The sequence below is a fragment of the Podarcis pityusensis genome, assembly GCF_964106645.2.
Source record: "Podarcis pityusensis genome assembly, chromosome: 13".
Lineage (NCBI taxonomy): Eukaryota > Metazoa > Chordata > Lepidosauria > Squamata > Lacertidae > Podarcis > Podarcis pityusensis.
In genome coordinates, this window is record NC_138038.1 from 28,165,538 (window position 1) to 28,187,112 (window position 21,575).

Genomic DNA, 21,575 nt, shown 5'->3' on the forward strand with positions numbered 1-21,575 from the left:
GTTGTAATTGTATCGGTCAATATGTCCTCCTTTAAACACAGTTTCAATAATCCGAAGTTAATTTCAATTTTCAGTTACTTTCCTCCTTTTTTATTAAACAGCTGGGAACAGTAGAAACAATGTATTTCTCTTATTTAGCTAGCTGTCAATGAACGTTCTAAGCGCTGTCAATGAACATTCCAAAAAAAGGAAAAAAAAACACATCAATCTTACTAGCAGCCCGTTTCCAGGGTCAGAGCGGCAGTGTTTTAAGCCTCTCTGCTCTCTCCTGCAGGCATATTCAATCCACACCTTCCCCCTCTCTTCTCCTGCCTCCAAGAGGGGGTTTAATGTTCGTTACTGTTGGAAATTTGATCTTTTACAAAAGACCTTCCAGGACTCCAGCTTGCAACTTCATTGCCTCAGTCTATTTACACAAAGGGAAGGCGGACTTCCTGTTTTGAACCTCCCCGTTACGATGCCAAATTAAACTTTTAGAGATCCAATTCTTCCGTTTCTACTCACGGGCAATTACTTTAAAGTCAAATTGTCCACAGGAAAAGGTCAGCGCTCTCCGGCAACAGCTATGCGGCTTCGCTCCGTGGAAGAAGCAGACGATTCGATGCGCGCCGCTCACCCCATGTCGCTCCGGAGCCCCCAAAACCGGGGTTCCCCGCGAGTGGGGGAGGTGCAAAAGGTGCCCGCCGAATCCCACGTTCACAGGCTTCTCCCGCCTGTGATTTTAACGGGTCTCCGCCTTCGCCGTGGCAGCCAGACCCAGATTTCCACGGAGCAGATTCCTCCCGGTCAGAGGAATTCTGCCATTGCCAGAAGCACCTCCCCCGGAAGCCTCAATCAGTAGTACTTTCTTAATCAATATTGTGGAAGTATAAGGTATTGTACTAGAAGCAGTTGGAAAAATTCGTTGATATGTTGAGATGTTTATATCCCAGGTTTCTGTTCCACAGCATGGGATCCACTGGCTAAAAAGCAAAGTTTTGAAAATGTAACTCTGGAATATAAATGATTTAAAACAAGTGGAGAATCTCAGGCCCTAGTGCCAAAATGCAGCTGTTCTTGTTTTCAGTCTGCAAACAATATGCAATTGATTCCTTCCCTTCCAATTTGCATTATTGCCTTTGCATTGAAAATGAATATTTTGGAATAACATAATGATTATGTATTCCACCACAGTAAGAAAAATAACGTTTCAATAAACCCCTGAAATAAATAAATTGCTCAAATAAATAAATTGCTCAAATCTCAGTTACAACCCTTTTAGTTGTTTTCATTTACAATCGAACCCTGTGGATGTTTATGGAGATGTACGTCATGTTTTGTTCAATGAATCTTATTCATACAGGTGTTTGCATCAAATTGCAGCCATACAGTGCAATCCTAAATACATCTATTCAAAATTAAACCTATGAGGCTTTCTTTCTGGTAAATTAATTCATATTCAAGCACAACCCTGTGGATTGAGTATCTAAGAATTTATCACCATAGAGTTCAGTGAAATTTACAGCTAGGCAAGTATGTGCTAGGTTGCAGGTCTATATATTCCTCAGTCCATATATAACTCTATTTAGATACACAAAGAATGATGAAGTCTGGACCCAGCCCTTTGAGTATGATATTCTGGCACAAAACATTTTTCTGATAATCCACAAGACCATTGTGAATAAACTCCATCTCTTTTATTTTGTTACTTCAATAATTAAGCAATAAAATGTCATCAGAATGAATGCCATTCCTTGTTCAGGCTGTTGAGGGCAGCCTGTGAGTACCTTAATTAAGAACCTTGGCTTTGCAAGAGCCTAATGGCTTCCCCAAGGCATGAGTCAACATGTAGTTTCCAGGGTCATTGATGTCCTGTTATGTAAGCCTGACTATGGTAATAGCTCACTATAACTCCTATAATTCAAAACATAGAAAGGCAAACCCTGGCAAACTGCTAAGTTCTTTTTCCTAACCATAGTTAATATCCATTTGTAGAAATAGTCTGTTAAATAAGTTTACATTCTCATATTTTGCTGCTGAATAACAGCAAGGCAACTTGATCATTTGTACATTAAATAAGTGAGTACAGTAATATTTTGCTACAAAAGAAGCACCAGACACCAGAGTCACCACTGGAATGAAATGTTTGGACCAGAGCAGGGATAGAGAAGAGAAGCTTCCATCCTACATATGGAAACTGAATGGAACGCACCTAGGAATATAACAGTTTCAGAGGTAAATATTTATCAATCATGCTATTAACCTTTTGTCTCCAAGTGCTATATTTGTGATATAGTATTTCATTCTTATAAAGGTTTAAAATGGTTTATATACACTGATAGTGGCTGATAAGAAGGGAAAGTTGGGTTTTGTCAATCTAACCAATCTGATCTCAGTCTGCCTCTTTCTGTAGGTCAGTCTCATGTTTTGTGGGAGAAAAGGTAGGTTGTTAGCTTGTAAACACAGAATAAATTAAACAACATATTTTATCACTGCGCCAAATTTTTTTAGGATCTTTGGCATTGCAGGGTCAACCTTTTTTGGATTTCACAGAATATGTTCAGGGAAACATATTCAGTGCTATCATTGATTTAAATTAGTGCAGTAACAGCCCATCTTCATTTCATCGTGGACTTCAAGGTGGCATACATGAGGTTCCTTGACATTCCATATCCAGGCACTCACCAGACCTAAACCTGCCTCATCTGCCCTCAGTGCATGCTCTGGGGCAAAAATAACACTGTTGTCAATTTATTAATATTTTGGATTAATTTGATGTACTATAGAACTGAGAAAGCTGATTTCAGCAAACAGCAATGTCAAGGAGCAAGGGAAGGTGTGCCTATTAGGTACCAAGCATTGACTAAGCTCAGCTGCCTATTTTCATAATGTCCGCTTCCTAGTCTGACGTTGTCCTGTTTGACTCACTGAGATAGTTCTGGAGTGAAAATTGAAGCTTATATGACGCTCCCTCCTGCATTGTCCAACATGCCTCTTAACTATCAGGAGAAATAAGATACACAAAAAATCATTTTCACAGTTTCATAACAGTTTCATATAAAATACCTGACAGAATTTAATCCTAGTTATAGATTAGAAGCCCTGGTGTGTACATAGGCAGCTCAATAAGGTGCTCAAGGGCTGAGGTGGTTGAATAAAGGATGCCACTTCAGTCTGCATGTGGAGGAATCACATTGTTTTTGAAATAAATTATTTGAAATAATAAAAGATGCACAGGCATGGAAGACCTTAGCTAGAATATTATTCCCCATTGTGCTAGATTTCTGCAGGCAAGGAGATTTCATTTATAAGGAAGCATTCAATGTGGTATTTCCCACCTACAATTTTGAAGAGCTGCCTTCATTTCTCAGAAGTCTACTGCCTCCTTCCCACATAATTCTGCTCCACATATAGCCATTGAGCACATCTATTTATCTAGCAGTAAAATATAGTAGAGTCCTAAACTACTAGCAGAAAACTAACAGCCAATCAAGGACCACATCTTCATAAAACACCTCCTTGCAAACAGAAAACTAGGATAGTAAAGTCAAAATTTATTTTTATATATAACCTGGGATTTTTTTATTTTTTATTTACAAAATAGGGAACATCTACTACAGTCAGAAGTACTAAATTCCACTCCAACACTTTCAATTCTTCAGCATCTGCAGTTCTACATTTGTGTGATGTCATGGATTTTGCGGTTACACAGTTTTTTTTTTTTTATAATGATATTTATTAAAGTTTCACAAAAATACATGAAAATACAAAACAAAGAAAAAAGTATAAAGTTTTAAAATACAGCAAAAAAGTAGAAAATAAGAAAAAACGTACAAAATAAAACAGTTAAAAACACAATAATGTTCCATAACCTATCTTCCTTACTCTTATTTCCCCGGACCTCCTCATACCTCCCTTCTTTGTATTCCAATTCAATTTGTTGGTTCAGCAAATCCTTACCATTAATCTTTTACCCAATTGTTAACCTTTTTTTCCCCATGTCTCTTAAAGCATTACAGCTAAAAACCTCTTAGTTTCTATCCAACATCCTTCTAAAGTTCCTTAATTTTGCAATATTTCTGTAAATAGTCCTTAAATTTTTTCCAGTCTTCTTTCACCGACTCTTCTCCCTGGTCTCGGATTCTGCCAGTCATTTCCGCCAATTCCATGTAGTCAATCACCTTCATCTGCCATTCTTCCAAAGTGGGTAGATCTTGTGTCTTCCAATACTTTGCGATAAGTATTCTTGCTGCTGTTGTGGCATACATGAAAAAGGTTCTGTCCTTCTTTGGCACCAGTTGGCCGACAATGCCCAAGAGAAAGGCCTCTGGTTTCTTCAGAAAGGTATATTTAAATACCTTTTTCAGTTCATTATATATCATTTCCCAGAAAGCCTTAATCTTTGGGCACGTCCACCAAAGGTGAAAGAATGTACCTTCAGTTTCTTTACATTTCCAACATTTATTATCGGGCAAATGATAAATTTTTGCAAGCTTGACTGGGGTCATGTACCACCTGTATATCATTTTCATAATATTCTCTCTTAAGGCATTACATGCTGTAAACTTCATACCTGTGGTCCATAACTGTTCCCAGTCAGCGAACATAATATTATGTCCATCATCTTGTGCCCATTTAATCATAGCAGATTTCACCGTTTCATCCTGAGTATTCCATTTCAACAGCAAGTTATACATTCTTGACAAATTTTTAGTTTTGGGTTCTAACAATTCTGTTTCTAATTTTGACTTTTCCACTTGGAAGCCTATTTTCTTATCCAAATTATATGCCTCCATTATCTGATAGTAGTGGAGCCAATCTCTCACTTTATTTTTTAATTTTTCAAAACTCTGCAATCTCAATTTATCTCCTTCTTGCTCCAAAATTTCCCAATATGTCGGCCATTTGGCCTCCATATTGAGCCTTTTCAGAGCTTTTGCTTCCATTGGTGATAGCCACCTTGGGGTTTTATTTTTCAATAAGTCTTTGTATCTTGTCCAAACATTAAACAATGCTTTCCTAACAATATGGTTTTTGAATGCTTTGTGTGCTTTGACCTTATCATACCATAAATATGCATGCCATCCAAATACATTGTTAAAACCTTCTAGATCCAAAATGTCTGTGTTTTCAAGAAGTAGCCATTCTTTCAGCCAGCAAAAAGCTGCTGATTCATAATAAAGTTTAAGGTCTGGCAGGGCAAATCCACCTCTTTCCTTGGCATCAGTTAATATCTTGAATTTTATTATGGGCTTCTTGCCCTGCCAGACAAATCTAGAAATATCTCTCTGCCACTTCTTGAAACAGTCCATCTTATCTACAATTTGTAATGTCTGAAACAAAAACAACATTCTAGGCAATACATTCATCTTTATCACAGCAATACGGCCCAGCAACGAGAGTTTCAAATTTGATCAAATTTCTAAATCTTTTTTCACTTCCGTCCAACATTTTTCGTAATTATCTTTAAATAAGTTCCCATTTTTGGCTGTCATATTAATCCCCAAGTATTTTACTTTCTTTACCACATTCAATCCTGTCTCATTCTGAAACCTCACTCTTTCAATCGGTGTTAAGTTTTTCTCTAAAACCTTAGTTTTTAGCTTGTTCAATTTAAAACCTGCCACCTGACCAAATTCCTGAATTAATTCTAAAACTCTTTTAGTACTAGATTCTGGCTCCTGTAACGTCAATACTAGGTCATCTGCAAATGCTCTCAGTTTGTACTGTTTAGCTCCGACCTGTATGCCCTTAACCAACTGGTCCTTTCTAATCATATTTAGCAAAACCTCCAGGACCGATATAAAAAGCAGTGGGGAAATTGGGCACCCCTGTCGTGTCCCTTTTTCTATCTTAAATTCTTCCGTAACCACATTATTTACAATTAATTTAGCCTTTTGTTCAGAATATATTGCACCTATACCATTTTCAAAACCTTGGCTTACCCCCATCCCATGCAGATTCTTCTTCATAAAACTCCAAGGGTGTCAGGGAACTGCCATCGGAAGGAAGGGAAGTGAAAGGGCTCACACAGGTTGGGAGAGACTCAGCAGCTGAAGAGGGAACCAGTAGGGGGAGAGGAGCTGAGCTGAGGGAAAGGGAGCTGGAGGGATGGCTCAGAGACACTTCCAGCGAAAACAGTGGGGAGGTTTCAGGACCTCCTGTAGGGACACCCACTCCTCGCCGGAAACTGTCACGCAGAGAGTCCAGAAGACGTGTTTCCGTTAAGGAGCTTTTATGTTGGAAGCGATTCCGAAAGCAACCACTGTCGGAATCTGCCAGCGACTGACGGAGCCATGTTTAAGGGGCTCCGTTACAGACAGAGGTTTGCAAACTTGACCAAACTCTGAGGGACTAGGATTTTACACACAAGCAGCTCATCGTCCCATCACAGCATTCCGACAGTCTTCGTGAGCAGCTTGTGCAGGAGAAGGCATCATGAGCAACCCAGCCGGAACCGGAGAAGCAGGAGCTGGAGCGGGTCCAAGCCTGGAAGAAAGGTACCGGGTGTTGGAGGTCCAGCTAGCGCTGCAGACGGCGAGGCTTGAGGAGAGGAGGGCTCAGGATGCAGACAAAAAGGGGAAAGACACCCAGCTCGTCAGAAAGGTACCAGGATTGGTGCAGAAGTTTGGGGGGGAGCCCAAAGACTATCATGGCTTTCGGACAGAGATGCAATATGCCCTCAATCTGCAGTTTGATGAATTCCCTGACGAGGAATCACGAGTGGCTTTCGTGATTGGGCATCTTGAAAAGGGGGCGAGAGACTGGGTTAGACCCCTGATGGCAGCGAATAGTGACGTCCTAAAGGACACGATGAAGTTCTTTCGCGCCATGGATCTGATGTTTTCCAGCGATATTGAACAGGGAGTGGTCCGCAGACAGTTAATGGCTTGCAAACAGGGGAGCCCATCTGTCCGTGAGTACTGGACTGAGTTCACCATGTTGATCCATAAATTGGGGTGGGATCTATCGGCGGAACCCATTCAAATGCTCTTTGAAGAAGGGCTTTCTTCGGCTGTGAAAGACGAACTTTCCCGGGCGCCCAGGGCGGAGTCTATGGACCAGCTGACCAAATCAGCGCTGACCATAGGAGCGCGCCAGGAGGCGAGAGCATTGGAGAGGCGGGAAGGGAAGGGGGAACGTTGGAAGGAGTTCCGCATTCCAGACATTCCAGAGCCAACTTTCCCGCCGGCAGAGCCGATGGAAATCGGAACAGCGCGCGCGCGCGCAGTTTCAAAGCCCAGTGAGGGGGGAAAGAAGGAGGGAAAAGGCGCCCGGAAATGCTATCTCTGCCAACAGCCAGGTCACATTGCCAGAGTCTGCCCCCAGAGGAAGGAATGGCAAGGGATGGTAGGAGCTGTGGAGGGAAGAGAGGAAGAAATACCGAAGCAAGTAAAAGCCAACGCCTGGCTGCCACCGTCGGGGCACAGCAGCCAGGCCAAAGAGCAGTGAAAGTGCCCACGCCAGAACCTCCTAAACCCGCCCTAGTGATAGAAGTGGCGCTAGAGCTGCCAAACGGACACCCTCTAAAGATAAAGGCGCTGTTGGACTCAGGCAGCTCCTGCAATTTCATGAGCAAAGAGTTTGCAGCTGAACACCAGATACAGACGATCCCTTTAAGCAACCCCCTGCAGGTGACCACGATCGATGGCAGGGAGCTGTTGGGAGGAGAAGTCAGCTTGCAGACCGTCCCAATGATAATGAAGGTGGCAAGGCACACCGAACTGATAGCGTTTAATGTGGCCACCTTGGGAGGAGCTCCCATTATATTGGGGATGAGCTGGCTAGCGTTACATGATCCGCTGGTGGGCTGGCATCAGAGAGTGGTTTCTTTTGGTTCAGCACATTGCTTAGAACACTGCAAAGAGGGAAAGGGTTTGGCAGGGGCCCAAGCCACCCTAGCAGGGACTGAAGTAACGGAGAACGTGAAGGTACCACGACAATACGCAGATCTCCGCGACGTCTTCAGCGAAAGGGAAGCTGACCAACTACCCCCGCATAGACCCTTTGACTGTCAAATCAATTTACTCCCTGGGGCACAGCTCCCTGTAGGCAAGCTGTACGCCATGTCAGACAGAGAGATGCAGGAGCTAAGAGAGTTCATTGACAAGAACCTGAAGAGAGGGTTCATCAGAGAGTCCAGGGCGGTGGGGGGCAGCCCAGTGTTTTTTGTGGATAAAAAAAACACGAACAAGCCGAGGCTTGTGTGTGACTTCAGGGCCTTAAATGCAGTGTCAGAACCAGTGGCTTTCCCTATGCCCAGGATTGACGACATTTTGACAAGGGTCAGGAAGGGAAAGATTTTTACTAAACTGGACCTAAGGGGGGCGTACAACCTGATACGAATAAGGAAGGGGGATGAATGGAAAACCACCATGTTCACCCCTTTGGGGGCATTTGAATATTTAGTTATGCCCTTCGGCCTACAAGGAGGCTCCGCGTGCTTTCAATCGTTTATGAACCATGTCCTGGGGCCTTTGCTTTACAAGAATTGTGTGGCCTTCTTAGACGACGTGTTGGTGTATTCTGAGAATGAGGAGCAGCATGTGAGAGACGTCAGAGAAGTGTTGAGCAGGCTGCAAGCCAACCAGCTGTGGGTGAAACTGGAGAAGTGTCAGTTTCATACCAAGGAGGTGGAATTCCTGGGGTATCGCCTGTCAGACAAGGGATTGGCCATGGATCCCGGCAAGGTCCAGGCGGTGCTGGAATGGAAAACACCCAAAACAAGGAAGGATGTGCAGAGGTTCCTAGGATTTGGGAACTTCTATCGTAAGTTCATCCGAAACTTTGCCCACCTGACGGCGCCCATTACGGACTGTCTCAGCAGTAAGAAGAAGTTCGTTTGGACTGAGGAGGCGGAGCGAGCATTTGAGGAACTAAAAAGGGCCTTCGCCTCGGAACAACAACTCCTGCATGTGGATTTACAAAAACCGATGAGAGTGGAAACTGACGCATCAGACAGAGCTATTGGGGCGGTGCTTCTGCAGCCAGGGAAGGAGGAGTCAGAGTGGAGACCGTGTGCCTTTTTTTCGCGAAAGCTGAACAAATCCGAGAGGAACTACACGGTGTATGACCGAGAACTACTAGCCATTCATGAGGCGTTCCGGAGATGGAGGCACCTGCTAATTGGCGCACAACATAAGGTGCAAGTGTGCACTGACCACAAGAACCTAGAGTATTGGAGGACGGCACGAGTGCTCAACCAACGGCAAGTGAGATGGGCCCAGGAGTTCTCCAAATTTAACTTTGAGATTTGTTACGTGCCAGGCCCAGAGAACATTAGGGCGGACGCTCTCTCACGCAAACCTGAATATTTGGAGGGGGAGGGAGCACCCGAAGAGAGACATGTCATTCCAGAGGACCGCTGGGTGTGTGGGGCGGCATTGGTGGGACAAAGAGAACTGGTAGAGGAAACAGAGAATGATGAATACGCCCAGAATAAGCTCAGAGGTCTTAGGGGTGAGGGAGAGGAACCAGGGGGTTTCGAGGAAAGAAATGGAGCTTTGTATTACAAAGGGGCACTGTATATCCCTGAAGGAGACTTAAGGGGGAGGGTACTCAAGCAGTTGCACGACAGCCCCACGGCTGGGCATTTTGGACAACACAAAACCATGTGGTTGGTCACCAGGGAATTTTGGTGGCCTAAGGTGAGGGAAGATGTACGGGAGTATGTAAGAGGGTGTGAGCAATGCCAGCGAGCCAAAGGGGAGAGGCGGGCACCGGCGGGGCTATTAGAACCCTTACCAACCCCAGAACGACCTTGGGAGGCAGTGTCGATAGATTTTATGACTGATCTGCCGAAGTCCAAGGGGAAAACAGCCATCATGGTGGTGGTAGACCTACTAACAAAGATGTGCCACTTTGTAGCCTGCTCGCATGCAGTCACGGCGGAAGAGACAGCGAAGTTATTTGTAGAACACATTTTTAGGTTGCACGGGGTGCCATTGAGGGTGGTCTCAGACCGAGGAAAACAATTTACTTCCAGGTTCTGGAGGAAGCTCATGAGCTTACTGCAGGTGGAGGTCAACTTTTCGACTGCCCGGCACCCTGAAACCAACGGGCAGGCGGAAAGAGCAAACGGGGTCCTCCAGCAATACCTGAGGTGTTATGTCAATGACAGAGAGAATGACTGGGTAGAAAAGTTGGCGCTGGCGGAATTTGCCTACAACAATGCCGAGAATGTGTCCACAGGGATGAGCCCCTTCTTGGCTAATTATGGGTGTCATCCCAGGGCTTTCCCAGGGGGAGAAGGGGAGAGATGGGGTGTCCCGGCAGCCGAGCATTTTGTAGAAGAAATGGAAGCAATCCATCGTCAGCTCCAACTCAACTTAGAAAGGGCGAAGGAAGAATACAAGAGGCAGGCAGACAAGAACCGAAGGGAAGGTGAAACCATAAGGGTGGGAGATAGGGTGTGGCTGTCAACCCAAGGGTTGCCGTTCAAAGGAGGTTGTAAGAAATTAAGACCCAGGAGATTGGGTCCCTTTGAGGTCATTCAACAGGTCAACCCAGTGGCTTTCAGGCTCCGGTTACCCAACCACATGAAACTGCACCCAGTATTTCACAGGTCGTTACTGTCACCGTATGAGGGGGGACGAGAAGGGATGGCCACTCGGGGACCGGTCATAGAAGAAAGGGAATGCAGCAGCCATGTGGCAGAAATCCTCGACGCCAGATGGAAGGGGGATCAGGTGGAGTATTTGGTAGCGTGGGAAGGAGAACCGGAGTCAGAAAACACTTGGGTAATGGCAGAAGATATCAATGACGAGGTATTGATAGAAACGTTCCATCAAAGGTTCCCAAGGAAACCTCAGCCTGTGGAGAGGTTCCGGAGGGAATACTTTGGGACCACCGATGAGGAGGAGGAGTTGGAAGGATTCTCGGAATCGGAAGGGGAAGGGGAGATGGACTCTGAGGAGGAGGAGTACTTCGAGACCAGGAACCGCAACAGGTGGAGAGAAGTGTTCGGGACATCGGAAGATGAAGGAAGTTCATTCCGGGGTTTTGCCTCCTCACCGCCCGTAGAGGAGGGGGCGAGAGGGGATGAAGGGGGCCCTGGAGGGGAGGTGGATGTCAGGGAACTGCCATCGGAAGGAAGGGAAGTGAAAGGGCTCACACAGGTTGGGAGAGACTCAGCAGCTGAAGAGGGAACCAGTAGGGGGAGAGGAGCTGAGCTGAGGGAAAGGGAGCTGGAGGGATGGCTCAGAGACACTTCCAGCGAAAACAGTGGGGAGGTTTCAGGACCTCCTGTAGGGACACCCACTCCTCGCCGGAAACTGTCACGCAGAGAGTCCAGAAGACGTGTTTCCGTTAAGGAGCTTTTATGTTGGAAGCGATTCCGAAAGCAACCACTGTCGGAATCTGCCAGCGACTGACGGAGCCATGTTTAAGGGGCTCCGTTACAGACAGAGGTTTGCAAACTTGACCAAACTCTGAGGGACTAGGATTTTACACACAAGCAGCTCATCGTCCCATCACAAAGGGATATTATCAAAAGCTTTCTCTGCGTCAACAAATATCAATACTGCTTTGGTGTTTATATTCACTTCTAATTTTTCCAAAATATCAATTATATTCCTCAAATTATCAGACAGGTGTCTTCCCGGGAGAAAGCCCGCTTGGTCTTTATGAATCTCTTTCATCAATACTTTTTTCAATCTCTTGGCCAAAATGTCTGCAAAAATTTTGTAATCCACATTAAGTAACGATATAGGGCGATAGTTCTTAAGCTGAGTCTTTTCAGTCTCTGTTTTCGGTATAAGTGTGATATACGCCTCTTTCCACGATTCTGGTGCCCTTTTCCCCTCCAAAATTTCATTGCAGACTTCCTTCAAAGGTTGCAATAACCACTCTTTCAAAGATCTATAGTATCTGGAAGTCAGCCCATCCGGTCCTGCGGTTACACAGTTTTGGAACCACAAATTGGTGGGTGAAGTGGGGTAAAGAGCAGGGACAAACCAAAAAGGTTGGTAAGAATCGTGAGCTCTTTGCCTCTCTTCCTGCATTTCCTCTGCAAATCGTCCCTCGCAGTCTCCTGCGACTGTTGACATTAGTCACAAACATCCATGGGAGGGAAAACAGGAATGGGGTGGGTTGCTGAGCTCACTAACATTTTTCAAATTGTATTTCAGAATGAATTTGAGATTCAACAGCAAAAAGCAATGGGAGGAAATCTGTCAACCCCTTCAACATTCATCCTTCTGGGATTTGGCAATGACTTTGAACTGCGAATCCTCCTCTTTGCCTTGTTCCTTGCCATCTATGCTTTATCGCTTGTTGGGAACCTCTTAATTGTTTTACTTGTTGCAGTTGACCAGCATCTTCACAAGCCCATGTATTTCTTCCTCATGAACTTGTCGGGCTTGGAGACCTGCTACATTTCAACCATCTTGCCCAGGATGCTGGTCAGTTTCCTTACTGGGGATAGGTCCATATCTATTAAGGGTTGCATCACACAATACTATTTCTTTGGTTTCTTGGCATGCACAGAATGTTACCTTCTGGCAATGATGTCTTATGATAGGTATTTGGCAATATGCAAACCTCTGCACTACCCAACTATAATGAGTGGTAGACTCTGCCTCCAGTTAGCATTCACTTCTTGGATGTGTGGCCTGGTGACCAACACTATCATAACTTCTTTTTTGGGTCAACTAACTTTCTGTGGACCCAATGAAATTGATGATTTCTTTTGTGATGTTTATCCATTAGCAAACCTCTCATGCAGCAATACCCGCCTATTAAAACTTGCAACTTTTATTTTGGGGTTTATGGGAATAGGGTCCCCTTTTCTCCTAACTTTAGCTTCTTATGTCTGCATTATTTGTACCATCTTGCGAATTAAATCCAGAGCTGCCCAGCAGAAGGCCTTCGCCACTTGCTCTTCCCATCTGATTGTTGTGACACTTTTCTTCCTTTCGTTATTCTTAGTTTATGTGGTTCCAGAAACAGAAAAATTAAAGGAATTACATAAAATCTTCTCTTTCTTCTACACCATCTTTACTCCCATGTTAAATCCTCTCATTTACAGTTTGAGAAATAGAGAGGTCAAGGAAGCTTTGTTCAAATTTGTCAGAATTTTTTTGTGATTGAGTTCCATAACCTCATAGTGGGTTGGATCATGTGAAGTATACAGGAAGATAAAGATTGGTTTTGTCATTGACTGGGTTGCTTGAGGCATTAAGTTTTCACATAGTCATTAAAGTGCATCAATAAAAGCATATTTTGAAAAAGTAGTACATTTTCAATACATATTACAATACCTCTTTTGTGATGATTTTTTTTTAAAAAATAGAACTTTACTAATTAATCTGAAAATGGAACAGAAGTGTGGAAAAACACACACACACAAACCGTCTAATATGTGCCATAAACAGAGAGATTGGCTCATCCCTTGCCATTGAATAACAATCCTTTGGGCTGGGATTCAAGTCTTTTCAAAATGATACTCAAACTGCCACTGTCACTGGTAACGTAACAAGGCAAAGATTAAAACAAGCAGAAACCTGCAGTGCAGTCCTAACTTCATTTACTCAGAAATAAATCCTATTGAATTCGGTGAGGCTTACTCCTCAGGTAAGAGGAATTAGGATTGCAGCCTTAGTCAGGATAAACTAGCCTAAACTTCTCTTTAATTGCTATGTTGTTTAAATGAAATTGTTCTATTGTGCATTGTAATAAGCAATGCTTATATTTTAATGTTTGTGAAACTGGTTTTTATGAAACTGTTTTTATGAAACTGTTTTATGAAACTGGTTTTTATGAAATTTTATGAAATTATGACATGTTTGTGAAACTGGTTGAAAACTGCTTAGAAGCCTATTTTGGGGTTATGCAGTAAATGAATTAATTCATACGCAAGCACAACCTTGTGGAATGTATATTTAAAAAGTACGTCCTATAGAGTTCAGTGAAACTTACAGCTAGGCAAGTACAGCATGTGCAGGGTTCCAGGCATTGTCTTGACCCAATTCCTCAGGTACATAAATAACTCTATTTGATGAGTCTAAGCATGATAAAGTCTGAATCTAGCCCCCTGAGATTGATATCCTGACACAAAATATTTTTCTGAAAATCATACCACAACTGGAATACAAGGCCCAGTTCTGGATGCAACAATTTAAGAAGGACATTGACAAGCCGGAACATGTGCAGAGGAGGGCAACCAAGATGATCAGGGTCTGGAAACCAAGTCTTATGAGGAACGGTTGAGGGAGCTGGGTATGTTTAGCACAGAGAAGAGGAGATATGATAGCCTTCTTCAACTATCTAAACTCTCTAACCATCTTAACATGGAAGATGGAGCAAGCTTGTTTTTTCTTGCTCTGGAGGGTAGAACTTGAAGCAATGCCTTCAAATTGCAAGAATGAAGAATTCAGCTAAACATCAGGAAGAACTTTCTGACAGTAAGAGCCATTAGATAGTAGAACAGACTCTCTCGGGAGGTTGTGGAGTCTCTTTTTTTTAAATAATTTTTTTATTGGTTTTTCACATTTTATAAAGACATAACACACACGTAAAAGACAAAGACAAAGAACATGTATAATTTCAAAAATCTTACTTTCTTAACTTTGGCCCTTGACTTCCCCCCACCCCCCCTTCATACATCCCAATTCCCATAATTATGTCAGCAAGTTATTATTTTACCTCCTTACCATGTTAATATTACATCTTTTGTAGAAGATTAAATTCTATCCTAAGTTGGACTCAGATTCCCTTCCATCGATTTCCCATTTTTTATTAAACATCAATCATATTGACTAGACCCAAAAATTGTAAGTGTTTTTAAAATTCTATTTTCCCCCCCTCCCATCCCCGGTTCATCCCTTCCCAAGTACATGTCCACAATAACAGTTCTTAGCCTGGATTCCTCACATCCGAGGCCTTCAAGTCTCTTTCAGTCCCTCTCCGCCGGTTTTGTTGGTAGTCCTTTATGTTGGTCTTCGGATCTCGAAGGAGTTCTGTCCCAATCAAGCTAGGTTTTCTTCCCACAAGAAAACTTAGAGACAACTGCTGCAAAAGTTCCACCAGTCCTTCATATTCAGAATGGAGGCCCCCATCATATTTCTTCTTTCTTTTAAGTTCTTGAATTCCAAGTACTCCAGGGGCCTCCTCCTTCATCTTTCGCATCTTTTGCAGATTTGTAATCCATGTAATCCAAGGGTCTTCTTGTTTATAATCCACATGTGTAGGCTTCTGGTTGGTACTTTCCATCTGTGCTTTCTCCTTTCCTTGTTTAGTCTCCTTCAGTTCTTGAGATATCTGTTCCGGTTCAGCTGCAGATTTTTTCTCATTCAAATCCTCAATACATTCAGCAGAGCTGCTTATTCCAGAAGTCAAGGTCGTGAGTTGTTTATTCATAGCCAGACTCTGCTCTTGTAAAATTCCCACAAAGTAAAACATTCTTTCTATTTCAACTAGTAAATTTCCATCCGCAGCCATTGTAATGTCTCAGAATCCCCCCTAGAGGGAATCTGGTTACTTAGTAATCTTTTCCCAACAGTCCTTTGCCTCGTTCTTTGTTTCTTTGTTTCCAACCACTTTAATTCAATTGTATCACATTTAGTCCAGGGAGATCTTAAGTAACACGCTTTTTTACTTTAAATTGCCCGTTTGACAGCTTTGACAGCTGTCAAACTCCTTTCCTCTTCAACAGGCTCAAAGGCAGGACGCTCCCGGGCCCGGAAGGGGGGGTTACACACAACAAGAGAAAAACTTCTAAAATTCCACTCTTACACTCCAGCTCAAAACTTCTTTTATCAAATCGTGAAAGTTAATGTCTTTTTAACTCACCCCAAAGGGGTAGGCTCTCCAACTTAGTTCTCCTGCTATTGCTTTAAATCGTCTGCAGAAGGGGGGGTGTGGACTTCCCTTTAACACATCCCCCGGTCGTATCAAATTCACAGATAGATATTTTAAAGTCCGAATTCCAATCTACTCACGGGTTGCTTCTTTTCGGGTTCCGAATTTAAGGGAAAAAGTCAGCGCTCTTCAGCCATGGCACACGGCTTCGCTCCGCTGGGGTAGCGGTCTACTCCCAGCACCACGCCGCTCTCCGTACCCTCTCCGTAGCCTTTAAAAAGGCTCTTCGTGGGTCGGGGGGGCGCTTAAGGTGCCCACCGAGTCACCAGGTCCGCAGGCATCCGCGCCTGCGGTTTTTGAGGGTCTCCACGTCGCCGTCGCGGCAAGACCCGTCCCCAGCGGAGCCGATTCCCTCCGGAGCTCGGAGGGAATCCGCCATTAGCTGTTCGCACCAACCCGGAAGTCTTCGGGAGGTTGTGGAGTCTCGTTCCTCAGAGGTTTTTAAGCAGAGGTTGGATTGTCATCTAGTTGAGATTCCTGCATTGCAGGGAGTTGGACTAGATGACCACTGGGGTCCAAGTCTACAATATGTCCAAACCCTATCTCCTTTATTTTAATGTCGCTATACTTAATAAATAAAACTTCAGTAGAAGTGAGGTGGCATTTCTCATTCAGGATGTTGAGGATAGGCTGTGAGTACCTTCATAGCACTGAAGAGATAGTATTAATTAAGAGCCTTGGCTTTGGAAGAGTCTAATGACTTCCCCAAGGCATGAGTGAGCACATAGCTTTCAGGGGATATAGCGCTTTTCCCTAGCCATAATGAAATATTAATTTCTAGAAACAGTATGTCCTTGATCATTTAGTCATGTTCAAGTAAGGTTACCTGCTGATATTTTGCTTCTGAATAAAAGCATGGCAACTTGATCATTTGTACTTTAAATAAGTGAGCATACTAACAGTTAGCTACTAACTGGAAAGAAGATTCCAGAGCCAACATTAGAATGACATGATTGGAACAGAACAGGGGTAGGGAAGAGAAACTTGCATCCTATTTATGGAGCCCGAATGGAATACATCAGATTTTCCACATGGAAGTATTCTAATTTTAGAGGTAAATGTTTATAAATCCATCCTGTTAGTGTTTTCTCTTCATGTACTACATATAAACATGATTTTCCATTTTTATGAGGGTTTTAAATGATTCGTATGCACTGTATGCCAATTAAGAATACCACTTTCTTGGTAAACTGGATGAAAGGAATTGGCAATTGGGCTTTATAAATCTAACCTATCTGATCTTGGTCTTCCTCCTTCCATAGGTCACTCTCAAGCTTTATGAGGAAACTGGTTAATTTTTTATGATATGCATACCAAAAAGAAAGAGAGAGAGAGAAATGTCATCTTTTTTTCACTGAGCCGATTTATTTTAGAATATTTGGGATCCTAGAATTAACTTTTTGGAGTTCACAGAATACATTCAGAAAGACAAAATTCTATTATTCACTGAATGTACTATATCTTTATCCCATTTCCCCCCGTCATGTACTTAAAGGCACTCATGTACAAGTGGTTCCCATATGTCCCTCATTCAGACACCTAACCTGCTTAACTTTAGCAAGTGGTCTGCATCATATGCCCTCATATCATGGCTTGAGGCAATCATAAAACTCCTGCCAATTTATTAATATTTTTGATTTCTTAGAAGTACTATAGAACTGAGAAAACTGTCAGAGGTTTCAGAAAACAGTAATGTCAAGGATCCAGCTTAAATCAAAACATTTTAAAAACATTTTAAAAACAAGTTGCTCTGAGAACTCACATGCTATTAAGGTACCAAGCATTGACTAAGCTCAGCTGCCTATTTTCATACACAGCACCCTTCACATAATATGGTGGAAAGTTGTACTGTTCGTCTGAAGTTGTAGTCTTTGATTTATTGAGATAATTTGGGAAGGAAAATAAATGTTTACATGAAGCTCTGTCCCTCATTGGAGAATGTGTCCATTAGCGTGTGTGGGAGAGAAAATTGCACAAAAATCATTTTCACAGTTTCACAACAGTCTGGGTATATGTGTGTGCATGTGTGCATGTACACACATTTTATAATCAGGAACAAGTGCCTGGCACCATTGAACACTTTTTACTAGGTATGGACTAGAAGCCCTGATGTGTGCAGCTCAATAAGGTTGTCAGATGCTGAGGTGGTAGGTTCAAGGACGCTACTTGAACCTTCAGGTGGGGGAATTACATTTTTTGAATACTTAAAAAAATTTGCAAACAAAAGAAGCAGTACAAGTATTGCAGGACTTGGCTATAATAGTCTTTGTTAATGCAGTAGAGTTGTAAGCAGGTAGAAGAGAACTAACTGCTAGTCAGGGACCACTTCATTAAAAAAAAAATGAATTGAAAGTAGAAAACTAGAATAGTACTGAGCTTTTTTCATACGTGCAAGCTGGAAATTTTACAAAACTAGGAACACCCACTCTTCCACTTCAGAATTCTAGCAAGATATTCTTGGAATTGTGTAGTTACACAGGTCTGGGACCACATCTTGGAGGGTGGGGTAAGCAGCATTGGAAACCAAGAAATCAGAAAGGGTTAATCACTCTTCCTCTTTCCTTCTGCTTCTATTCTGCAAATCATCCCTCTCCAATTCCCCTTTCAGGGGAGCAGCAACACTCAGGTGTTTCTGAAAAAAATACAAACAAAAAAATTACTTCTGCCCTCAGTTAATTAGCCAGATCCTTGGCTTGAGTTTTGATAGGTGCTGTGTGTTTCCATGTATAAGGAGCCTGTGTTTAAAAACAAACGTGGAGAAGCTTAAATTTGTGGTCTTCACTGTTCTCAAGATTCGCCTTGATTTTGTATCTGTGCATTATTTGCAAATTTCAGTCTGTTTGTGAATTGCTCTGTGCCTCCTACACTTTGATCTGTGTTGAAGCTTCTAAGCTGCATTGTAAAATAAGATGCTCTGCCTTCCCTATTCACTGCAAAGGGGAATCTAAAAAACAGCCCTAACTTTTCCCCCCTTCGGTCAACCTGAATGAATGTTAAAGGTGCAGAAGTCCCACCCTCCGTATTTCCTTATTGGATGTACATGTTGGGAGATGGTTGTCCTATGTTCTTACTTTTCTTAAGTTGGTTAAGAGTGGTTATTTATACTTGTTCTTACATTTTTAAAATTCCACAGCTTCATATTGGCCTCTTCAGTGCTTGTTTGTGCCCTTCAACAGAGCTTTCAAGCCTGAGGTTATAACATGAGACTATCTAGAATTCTGCCTGTGGGGTTCTGAAGCGGACTTGAGTGTTATTGCTAAAGCAGAGCAGTGTAGGATTTTTTATTTTTTTAAAAAAACCTTACATGAAGTTTTCAACTTATCAAACAAATCCTCAACTACTGTGATGAAAGAAAAATATAATAAAATCCAGAGCTCCTTAGTGTCCCAGTTGGGACAGTATCATTTGTTGCAGTGCCCAGGGGTCTAAAGAAACATAGAGAACTAGGAAAAGATAGAGCTCTGTAGAACTGAAAAGTACAGCAACAACAGAACAACAGGAGGATCTGATCCAACACAAGATTTATGAACAGCACAGTGCAGGAGCACCAGCTATAGGGGGCTATGGATGCTCAGCACCCACACTGCAGGACCCCATGCAGCTTATGAGGTCTCAAAGATGGTGTCTGAGGCCTTCTGAGACCTCAGAGATGCTTTCTGAGGTCTCCAAGGTCTCGGAACCTGACTTTCAGTACCACCAGAAGTCAGCTTCCGAGGCTGGGTGTGCGTGTGCATTCATAACATCATGACATCACGTAAAAATGTGACATCATGGCATCATGCGCACTGGGCACCCATAACCTGGGTCAGCTCCCCTGTCACACTGTGAACTGCATGGGGTTAAAGACCCCTGCATCACCCTGATGTGCCTCACTATTCAGACCCTACAGAAAGCCAGGTCATATCCCTAATTTAAGTACATGAGCCTCACTTATTGGTGACATAGAAAGCTGCCTTATATGAGGTCAGCCACAGTCAGTCTATCTAGCTTCGTATCTCTTATACGGACTGGCTGTGGCTTTCCACGGATCCAGGCAAGGTTCTCTTCCAGTTCTATCTGGAGATGAAAACCAAGACGTTCTACTACTGAGATATGGCCCTTATTCCCAATAATGTATAATTATTAAGTAGTATAGAATGCAGAGGCCCAGGAAGGATGTCCCATGTGACTTTCAAAATCAATCAGAGGAAAAATAATAATGAGATGGATGCCCAAGCTCAGTAATGTTTTTAAAATTGTATTTCAGAATGATGCTGAGATTCACCACCAAACAGAAATGAAGAAAAATCTGTCAAGCCCTGCAACATTCACCCTTCTGGGATTTGGCAATCTCCTCGGATTGAGAATACTTCTCTTTGTATTGTTTTTTGCCATCTATGCTTTGTCTGTTGTTGGGAACCTCCTAATTTTTTTACTGGTTGCAGTTGACCAGCATCTTCATACTCCCATGTATTTCTTCCTCATGAACTTGTCAGGGTTGGAGACTTGCTACATTTCAGCCATCCTGCCCAGGATGCTGGTCAGTTTCCTTACTGGGGATAGGTCCATATCCATTAAGGGGTGCATCACACAATTCTATTTCTTTGGTTTCTGTTTAGCCACAGAATGTTATCTTTTGGCAATGATGTCTTTTGATCGGTATTTGGCAATATGCAAACCTCTGCACTACACATCCATTATGAATGGTAAACTCTGCCTCCAATTAGCATTCACTTCTTGGATGTGTGGCCTGGTGACCAACACTATCATAACTTCTTTTTTAGTACAACTAACGTTCTGTGGACCCAATGAAATTGATGATTTCTTTTGTGATGTATATCCATTAGCAAACCTCTCATGCAGCAATACCCACCTAGTAAAACTTGCAACTTCTATTCTCGGGTATATGGCAATAGGTTTCCCTTTTCTACTGACTTTGGCTTCCTATGTTCGCATTATTCTCAACGTCTTGCGAATTAAATCCAAAGCTTCCCAGCAGAAGGCCTTCACCACTTGCTCTTCCCATCTGATTGTTGTGACACTTTTCTATGGCTCATTATTCTTAGTCTATGTAGTCCCTGAAACAGAAACCTTAAAGGAACTTCATAAAATCTTCTCTTTCTTCTACACCATTTTGACTCCCATGTTGAACCCCCTCATATACAGTTTGAGAAACAGAGAGGTGAAGGAAGCTCTGTTTAAATCTGTCATAAAATTCAGAAATATGGTTTCATAGTTTCATGGTGTCACATAAAGTGCTGTGATTAAGTTTTGAGAATGATTTTGTCATCAACTGCTTGTTGCATTCAACCTTCTTATTTTCCTCAATGAAAATACTTGATCCAAACTTCTCAGACTAATGTTCTTTTTTGCATTAAGTATTCATTGGGTGTTGTACTGCTCTAGTTGTTGCGATGCAGTTCTCAGGAGTTAAAAGATTAAAGTACCTCAATGAAAGTGGATATTCAGGAAACAATATATATATTTTTATGTCTGTTTTATTCTTCCTTTTTTTTTAATTGATACACCCCCCCCCCAAAAAAAAAAACAAGGCAAGAAATAAAACCAAACCATGATATGGACAATATGGACAATATGGACAATATTACTTACAAATCAATAAAACAAAAAGCAGTCCTTGGACTATAGACCCAACCTCCTGTCCATTATCTATTATTTGTTGCCCATACACATTTTTGTCTTAAATTGACTAATTAACTAATTATTGATTTATCTAAGGTTTCAATCTTTCTTAAATC

General features: G+C 42.5%; 1 protein-coding gene across 2 annotated transcripts; it reads left to right on the top strand.

Annotated features, from left to right (window-relative positions):
• Nucleotides 1–1,920: 1,920 nt before the first annotated feature.
• On the top strand, nt 1,921–21,052 carry LOC308461471 (olfactory receptor 11A1-like; the record flags this gene model as incomplete). Of its 2 annotated transcripts, XM_080978443.1 has the most annotated exons (3): nt 1,921–2,214; nt 12,108–12,380; nt 20,084–21,052. In XM_080978443.1, exons 1-3 carry the CDS (start codon nt 2,170–2,172, stop codon nt 21,050–21,052), a joined length of 1,287 nt encoding a protein of 428 aa, XP_080834569.1. In that variant the 5' UTR covers nt 1,921–2,169. The 2 variants fall into 2 exon arrangements, 1 of the variants encoding a protein (XP_080834569.1); XR_013978902.1 differs by lacking the exons at nt 12,108–12,380; nt 20,084–21,052 and adding an exon at nt 3,584–3,678.
• Between the last annotated feature and the right edge of the window lie 523 nt (nt 21,053–21,575).